At 40.7% G+C, this 9,727-nt stretch overlaps 1 protein-coding gene across 1 annotated transcript in view; it reads right to left on the reverse strand.

Moving 5' to 3' along the window:
• Positions 1-9,492, reverse strand: part of LOC100452621 (talanin) — a 32,575-nt gene extending 23,083 nt beyond the window's left edge. The window contains 3 exon segments of the mRNA XM_063727237.1: positions 575-773; positions 7,740-7,887; positions 9,427-9,492. Of these exon segments, the coding sequence (XP_063583307.1) occupies positions 575-773; positions 7,740-7,887; positions 9,427-9,492 (413 nt within the window).
• Between the last annotated feature and the right edge of the window lie 235 nt (positions 9,493-9,727).

Here is a 9,727-nt window from a genome sequence, read left to right on the forward strand (position 1 = left end):
GTTTGATTGACATCAAAGCCTAAGCGTGCTTGATCAAAGCCCTGTGCTCCTTCTCTACCCTGCCTTGCCCACCCCCAACAGGAAGAGTCAAGGTTGGATGGAGCCAGAGTATAGGGAAGGATTTTCTCATAATTTGAAAACCTATGATACTACTGGGTAATGTATCATTATTACCTTGGAAAAGCTTCTTTGCTAAATCCCACTAGGACAATGGTTCTGCAAGTAGAGTATGGAGCTGATTACCTGTGGATCACCTGAGTAGTTTATTTAAAAAATACAAATGCCAGGGCTTTACCTCTTGAAATTCTAGTTGAGTAAGTCTGGGGTAAGGCCTGAGTATCTGTGTTTTCTAACACAGACTCAGGTGTTTCTGATGTACAGCCAGGTTTGGACAATAGCTCTGTAGGGTCTAAACTACTAATGCACCCTGGGGATCTTTTGTTCTTGTCTCCTTACTGCAACTGAGATTATAAATTATCACTCTTCCCAATGGTGGTGAGTCTGCTGGGCAATCTAATCCAAGCTTCATCTGAATGTTTGATAAAATTATTGCAGCAGGACAAGGTCAAGTTGCCTTGAAGCATTCATATGAGAGGCTTCCTGCTTGCTGGTCAGCCCACAGACTCGTGTTCTTTGGCCATTCAAAGAACAGTCTATCAGCTGTACTACGCTCCAGTCCACAGTTTCTATGAGGACGCTGTGATAGACCTTGTCAAATGCTTTGCCAAAATCAAGGTGCACAGTGTCTTGTGCTTTTCTTTTCCCTAAACATTCTAGAAGCCCCATCAAAAACAAAGTGTGTATGAGTGGAATAATTCTTTGTCAGTGAACCCAATCTATACTAGATGCCAGGGATTAGCAACTTCTTTTCTTTTTTTCTATATAAGCAATTGTTTTGAGTTTCAAATCTTATTCAGTTTAAAAAAATTTTTTTTATTATACTTTAAGTTCTGGGATACATGTGCAGAACGTGCAGGTTTGTTACATAGGTATACCCGTGCCATCGTGGTTTGCTGCACCCATCAACCCGTCATCTACATTAGGTATTTCTCCTAATGCTATCCCTCCCCTAGCCCCCAACCCCGCGACAGGCCCCGGTGTGTGATGTTCCCCTCCCTGTGCCCATATGTTCTTTTCTAAGGGCTCAAAAGTCTTTTCTTCTTTTCTTTTCTTTTTTCTTTCTCAAGAAACAAAAGAATCTACTGCCTTCTTGGTAGGTTTCTACAAATGTGAGCTGAAAAATGGATCACATTGGTCAATCGTAAAACCAATTTGGGCCTCATATGGCATCACTTGGGTCTTGACATTTCATTTCTGTCAAGAACAAGGGCTCAGATTGTCAGCATACTTGGCACTTTGGAGGGCGGGTTGTAGGGAAGAAGGCGCTGGTCTTAAAGTTGTACATTTACCAAGTTTCTTTAATAAACAAGAAAAAAAGACTACACAGTCACTCATATTCCATGTAGAGGTTTAGCCAGTCTACACTGGAAAACTTAGACCCACACCCATCCATTCCATCACTTCCCTGATGACTGCAAATGGGTCATCCTCTGCAAATGGGTCTAAAAGGATTGTCAGTTCTCCATGAATCTCTAAATGCTCCAGCCAGTACTTTGAGAGTAAATTTTATTCTCTTAAGGAGATGGCTTAATCAACACTACTCAATATATCTGATCTCTATGTGACCTTGTTATATTTGTTCTTATGTTTCTAGGCCCTGAGTGAAACCCCTCACTTGGCTCGTTTATCTTAAGATATCCTATTTGCATGAGACTTTATGTATAAAAATCAGCATATTCAAAAATTATAGCATTAATATCGCCTTGAAGGATTATTCTTTGCTTTAGTAGAGGATTCACTATGTAATCCTTTAAGTAATGAACATCACCAAGAAAACATATTTAAATCTGTGCTCTTATTTTCATAACAGTGTGTCTTGTATATGCTACTCTAAACCTATAAAGAGTCAGTCTTGTCATCATCTATTAGTTACTTTCCTTTCTCATAAATTAACAAACCCATGTATTCTTTGGTCTTGTCATAAATGATGACTTTATGTTATTATTTTTCTGAGTTTTATTTATTTAATTTATTTATTTATTTACTTTTGAGACAGAGTTTCACTCTTGCCACCCAGGCTGGAGTGCAATGGCATGATCTCGGCTCACTGTAACCTCCGTGTCCTGGGTTCAAGCTATTTTCCAGCCTCAGTCTCCCAAGTAATGGGGATTACAGGTGTCTGCCACCGTGCTGGCTAATTTTTGTATTTTTAGTAGAGATGTGGTTTTGCCGTGTTGGCCAGGCTTGTCTCAAACACCTGACCTCAGGTGATCTGCCCACCTTGGCCTCCCAAAGTGCTGGGACTACAGATGTGAGCCACCACCCCCGGCCAAGTTTTATTTTTTGATCATTGAAGAGCAATTAAAAATGTTGAAGAATGACAATGATAGTCACCGTGTATTGAGTGTGTTCATGCCAGGCACTGCTCTGTAAATGCCATACATGCACTCAATTATTAAAAGTACACATTAAATTATGGCATTAAGATATAATTATTATTCTCTCTTTATCTTTAACTACTTTGCTTTTCTTCCTCAAATATCACCCCAAATCTTATAACTCAGAGATAGCCAGTTTCTTCCTCCCTTGGAACAAAAGAATTCTAATACATTAATAAAATACTTCCTCATTGCTCCTTTTGTTTTCTAAGTTAACTTGAACCAGGGCTGTATAAATTAATCTTATCTGCTAGGGTTGGAAACTTTTACTAAGGATTGATTTGTGTTACTAAGCTCATAGTGGGCTTTAAAGATGACAAAGGGTTACTAAATTTATTCATTTGTTCATTTTCATAACAAGAATCGATTGAGAACTTACTGTATGCCAGGCACTGTGTTAGGCATTAGAGAAAGAGATAAGTAACTCACACTCTTCAGACTCCCCTCCAACATCTACCAAAAATTATCTAAGTGCAGGTTCCTCTCAAGCCACTAGGCAAGTGTCCAGATGCATTTTGGAGGCAGGTTCCCTCTGCCCGGTGCTAGCACCTCCCTTCCTGATCTTTTCTTGTTATATGCATACTATTCTTAAGAACTACTCCAGTTTTTATGGGAATAGTTTGTGCTCTACCTCTTGGTATGGCTCCAAGGCCTTTGGTGTCACAAAATCCAAATCAGCATTTAACCCCCCCAACCCTACTCTCAGAAGACTCTTTCCACTAAGAGGATCCTTTGCGACTCATGCCCTTGAACTACCCAGTCATTTAGAGATAGAAGGGAATTTACCTGGAGACAGTGATGGTTATCTGACCCAGCGCAGACATTAATTAAAGGATGATGCTCTCACCCAGTCCAAGGGTCACGATGAAATGCTCTTTCTTCCAAACTGGGCAGAAGGTCCTGCCTTGTGATTTCTCTGAAAACCTTCTAAAATACTATGTCTTTCCAGCTTCCTTCTACTTCACCCTTTGACCCAGGGTTTGCAACTTGTCTTGTAGGGGCCAATTCCTGTAAAATAATGTCCTGCTTAGGCTCTGCTCTAGATTTCCAGCAACCATGGAAATAACTGGGGGGTGGAGGAAACTAAACCTCAGAGCAGACAAAATAGCGGTCACCAAGGCCATGCACAAAAGCCGTGCAGTTTTCTCTGTTGAACAGACTTCTAGGCCCAGTGTGTCAGTTTCCTTTTCCCTCTGTAACAAATCACCATGAACTCAGTAGCTTAAAACAACACACATTTATTGTCTCACTGTTTTGGAGAATAGAAGTTTAAAATGAGTCTCCAAGGCATCAGCAAGGCTACATTTCTTTCTGGAGGTGTTAGTGTGGAGAATCTGATGTTTTACCTTTTCCAGCTTCTAACAGCTATCCCCATTCCTGGGCTGCAGCCCCTCCCAGAGATGAATGGCTTCCATCTTCAAAGACAGCAATGGCTGCCCAAGTCTTTCTCATATCAAATCACTCGGACACTGACTCTCTTGTTTTTCTCTTTCACTTGTAAGGACCCTTGTGATTATATTGGGCCCGCCTAGAAATCTGGAATAATCTCCACATCTAGGGCAGTTGATTAACAACTTTAATTACATCTGTGACCTCAATTCCATCTGTGACCTTAATTTCCCCTTGAAATGTAACAAAATGCATTCAGAGATGAACATCTTTGGTGGGGGGTGCGGGGGGCTATTCTTCTGCCTTTCCCACCCAGGCTCAACTATACATATACCTCGTGCACAGTAGCACAAATTTGGCTAGTTGGTGCTTGAGCTGTTGAAAGTAGGAAACCTTGTGAGTGGCTACAATTGTCTACAATGGGAAATGAGAGCTGGGAGCCTAACGTCAAAAAGAGTGATCAAAACCAAAAACGAGCCACCCAGTTAACAAATCACAGAAGTCTGACATCACAGAGAATAGGGAAAAGTATCCCTATCCACTTCAGTGGCTCCTGGGAGCATTCTATTTAATGCTACAAAACTTTAAACACTATTCAAAATTGTGATCCTGAGTCATTAAGATAACGTTTTATTCAGTTTAAAAAGTAAGCACCACACCATATTTTTTAAAAAAGGATTTTAAAAATAAAGCCGTAAAACATCGAAGAAATTTAGTGAATATTCATCTGACTTCTGAAAGAGAAATAATTTTCTAAGCACAAAAGCAAAAGAAGAAATAAAGAAAAAAGCCATATTTGTGTATAAATAGAAGTTAAGATTTACATAGTAAAAATCATGAACCCAATTAAAAGGTAAACAGCAAGCTGTGAAAATTATTTGTCACAGACATGATCCAATAACCTTAACAAAGTTCACCGAAGTCAATGAGTAAAATATTAAGGCCACAAGAGAAAATGGTCATATGTTATGTATTATAGAAGGAAAAATATCAGTGTCAAATTAGTATTTATAAACATTTAAACTCACTGGTAATGAAAAGTGCAAACAGTTATAAGTTAGCAGTTATAACTTATCAAATTAACACAGATTTTTTTAAAATAACAGCATTTAATGTTGGTAGGGATGGTAAAATATTATTCTTAGAGAATGCTGGGAGTGTATAGTTGGTACAAATCCTCTGAAAGGCAATTTGATAATATGTATGATTTTACTTATAGGTATCTCTATTCAAACAAAATCAAAATAGAGGCAAAGATTTCTAAAAATAGATATTAATCCTTATTCATAATAAAAACATAATAAAAGTGATTAAATGAAATATAATGCATTTCCATTATAGACTATCATAGAGCTATTAAAACATACGTTTTCACTGTTTAATGACACAGAAAATATTAAGTGAATTGTGACAGTTATTTTATATGTTAATATTTTATGCAAAATAAGATGAGATAAATTACAATAAATGTTAACAGAGCTATGGGCTTTTGCCTTATTTATTCTTCTCCAATTTTTTTAGGCTTTGAAAAATAAGCATGTATTTACTTTTATACTCAAAAATATTTAATTTTATTTTTAACAATTAAAAATAGTGTATAATACACTTTAGAAAGATTTTTAGGTTAAATGGTTTAATTGTTTTGGTGTTCGAAGCCTCAGTGATGCAGACAGTTCATCTACATGAAGTCTTACCTCTCGAGATGGTGGATAAGACCTTGTAGTATTTTGGAAATACTGGCTTACCTTAATGAAAAATAAATCTCTAAAATTATATAATGTGGTTAATGTTTGCTTTGTGACAGTATTTTCCAAATTGTGTTTCAGGAAAAAGAAGTACTTTAAGTTACCCTGTGAAAAAAAGCATTCAGAGTTCAAATAAATTTAGGAAATACTGAATACTATGCAGGCATCTCTTGGTAGCCATGGAGGACTGGTTCCAGGACCCCTCTGTCCCCTGCAGATACCAAAACCTGAGAATGCTCAAGTCCCTTATATAAAATGGCATAGTATTTGCATTCAATCTATGCACATCCTCTCTCATGTACTTTAAATCATCTCTAGATTGCTTATAATACCTAATACAATGCCTACACACCAATTTATTTGCAAGGATTCTATGCAGTACTTGGTTCACAGCAAATTCAAGTTTTGCATGTGTGACTTTGTGAAGTTTTCTTTTCCAAGATTAGTTGAATCCAAGATGCAGAATTCACAAATATGACTGTATTCCTTTCTTGGAGAGTCACAATTCACATTAGCATTTTCAAGGCTCTGAAAAGCCCTACAGTAACATGCTTAGTTTTGTTTAGACCAGAGTTTCCCTAAGTGCTACTCTTCAGAAATGTATTGAGTAGCACCTACTAATGTTTCCCTGCCAAATTATGTTTTGTGTATGTTACACACCTTGGAAAACCATGAGTTTAAGCAAAGCTCAGCTGACTTACTCACTTCTAGCTATGAGGCTAGAAGATGTGAGTCCAGTTTTGATTATTTTTTCAGAAACTGTCAGGAAAATGCTAGCTGAGATGATGGCAAGGTTGTGATTGGGCAGGCTTGAAGCTCTGTGTGGTAGCTCTGTGCTTAGGAAGACTTCAAGCTCTTTTTCAAGTTGTCAGATTCCCCTCTCCCACACTCCATCACCAGTCCCAAGTCAGTGAGTGGCTGCCAGCCAGGGTCCTCTGAGCTGCTGAAGGCTTCCCTTTCCACCCACACTGTGCAAAATGGGGATGGGACTTTCCAGGCACAGAGCCTGAAGGCAGACAGCTTCTCCAACTTGCTGCTCCAGATTGGAGAACGATGTGCAATCCCTTACTATCAGCTCTTACATCTGGAAGGGTGTAAGTAGGGTCTATTACTAGAAAGTAAGCTTTATGTTAGAAGGTATTGAATACACAGGAACTTTCCTGAGGATAGTGCAAATGAAGTTTTTGTTTGTTTGTTTCAATGAGCTGCCTGTAAGTGTCTTCTCTCTCTGCTTTTTTGTCCTCTTCTTCCAAGGTCCTTTTGGCCTTTTTGACCTTTTTTTTTTTTTTTTTTTGAGATGGAGTCTCGCTCTGTCACCCAGGCTGGAGTCAGTGGCCTGATCTCAGCTCACTGCAACCTCCGCCTCCCGGGTTCAAACGATTCTCCTGCCTCAGCCTCCCAAGTAGCTGGGACTACAGATGCACGCCACCACGCCCAGCTAATTTTTGTATTTTTTAGTAGAGATGGGGTTTCACCATATTGGCCAGGCTGATCTCAAACTCCTGACCTCAAGATCCATCTGCCTCGGCCTCCCAAAGTGCTAGGATTACAGGCATGAGCCACCGTGCCAGGCCCAACCTTTGAATTTAACTTACGGTTCAGGATCCCCCGCAATGGGCTCTTTTTGGAGCCCCATTATGATTTTCAGGTCCACCAGAGTGGAACAATGTCTTTGGTCATATTGACATTCTCAGACAGCATTCATTGTCCCACTATGCTCCCAGAGCCTTTGCCTCATTTCACTGGCTTCATCAGACTCTCTCCTAGGAAAAGGTGGAAATGGAGAGAGAGAGAGAGAGGGGGGAAGATGGTGGTGAGAAATCATCCACCATCCTACTTAGACTCACAGATGCCCATGACAGTGGGGGAGTCTGGGAGCTTCATGATCATCGCATCCAGTGGTTTGTGGATATCCAAGGTTTGGTGAACAGAGGGATATGTTGCAGGGGGTGATGGGGGGCTGTGAGTAGGTTGGGGGCGACTCCAGATCTGTACATATCGCTTCAGCACTCTGCTTTATGTATTGGGACTTCTGGTAAGGTTTTGTTTAAGAAAAGATTCCTGCTGCTAGAAGAAATGGTTAAAGACAATAGATCCAGCCCAGCACCATGCATGAAGTCATCATGCAGCTTCTTCTCAGATCCCTCCAGTGACAGGGAGCTCATTACCATTCCATATTTGGTTGTAAGAATATATTGTATGGAGCAGAAATCTGTTTCCCTGGGGCTCCTACCCATTTGTCCCAGTTCTGCTTTCTGGAGACAGACAGAAATAGTTTAAACCAATTTCCAGCTTTCAGCTCCATCAGAGCAGAAACTTTGTCAGTCTGGTTCTTTGGTGACTCTCTGGAGCAATGGCTGGCACGGAGTGGAAGCTTAATAAGTGATATTCGAATAAATTAATGAATGAGGAGCTTCATGTATCTGTTGTAGGATTACCATATGACTTAAGTCTTCAAGACTGGCACAACTAAGAGCTCACATGGTGGCAACCTCCTCACCCTTCCTCAACCTGGATCCTCTCTGTCAAGGGAGTTATGGATGGAGAGGCATATGCTAAGGATCTCTGGGCAAGGGGCAAGGACCCTTGGGATTTAATTTACCTACCAAGTGCTTCTGAAAGAAAGCTGTACAAAAAATGCACTGCATAAAAGCAACTTGATAATCCTGATGAAAGCAACCAGACCCTTATCAGGGAATGAGCTATGACCCTGGCATGAGGGTCAGACATCATCGATGGTCACCAATGTAGTTAAGACTTGAGAGGCACTGGAAAGTCTCACTGGCTCCTGTGGTAAGACCAGAAACTTCACCATCAGAGAGTCATTCCTTTGGGTAAAGTACCTCTCTCTCCTTTAAATGTAAATATCGGATATAGTGAGTTGCCAATATCTTGGAGTGAATTCGCTGACCTAACTCTTTTCTTTAAGGATAAGGGGCCTTAATGATGCTGGATTCTGGGGAAGAACCAGGCCTCAGAGAGAGAAGGGGCAAAAGCTACTGAGCTAGAGGGTGGAAGGAAAGTACATTTTGTTTAACTGCATAAATATTCAGGCCCCTGCAAGCTGCTTCAGTGTGGAAAAGACAATTTGGGGTGGGGGAACGGTAGTCTGGCTCCACATAAACCCTTTAAAATTGCAGGCTCCCCCATCCCCCGCCACTGAGAGTCTTCCACATGAATTTGATGTAATGGGAGTAGCACACTCACACATTTTGGGAGATAAGAGCTGAATGTGTTTAAATAACTATCAGGCTGGCGGGAAAGATATCCAGGCTTGCCTGGGGCCACCTTTTCACCACAGAAGGGAAAAACCTAACCCTGACAAGCACGCGGCTGATTATTAGCCGTGTGATGAAGTGTTACTTCCTGTGCAGGACATTCGCATTTCTTGAGAAACTCTTTCTCAATCATAGTGAGTGATATTTTTAGAAAATGAAGGCCTTTGTTTTCTTCCTCTATGTGTGTGCTCCCCGCTTCCCTTCACTTCCCCCAAGTCCCATACCCTACCCCAGAGAAGAGATTTAATGAGGGAGTGCATGTGCCCACATGGGGCGGGGGGAGGAGAGTGGGCAGACAATCAGAAAACTGCAATTTACCTGCCCTAGTAGAACTTGAATCACCATACAGACATCTCTTCCATAGTTTTTGTAGCCAAATGTTGCTTTCCTTTCTTGTTTTCTTTCCAGATAATGCAGCTAATATCTTTTCCTTGTGGGGGTGTATTTACTATTCTGAGATCACATTAACATTACTCATTTAACGATCTGCAATGTTTTGAAACTGACATGTCTCACCATATCCGAGAGTGGGGTTTTTTTCTCCGCCTGATGTTTTGATTGATAAGGACTGCCCATGACCATGACCTTTAAGATGCATAGTCCAGAGGGCATGGGGTTTGGGCGAAAGGCGGCAAAGGCCTCCCTATCAGGAGGATCACTGTAAGCTCCTGCTCAACAAATGACAGTGCACACTTCACTGCAGATTGGATGCTTTCTGAACTGGTGGAGGCTCAGGAAGCTGCTCTGAGCTGCCCAGACTGAGCAACTGAAACTAAAAGTGAAGCCGTCAAACGCGGCTTCCTGAGCTTTCAGTTCT

This window comes from Pongo abelii, chromosome 8 (assembly GCF_028885655.2).
Source record: "Pongo abelii isolate AG06213 chromosome 8, NHGRI_mPonAbe1-v2.0_pri, whole genome shotgun sequence".
NCBI classification, from domain to species: Eukaryota; Metazoa; Chordata; class Mammalia; order Primates; family Hominidae; genus Pongo; species Pongo abelii.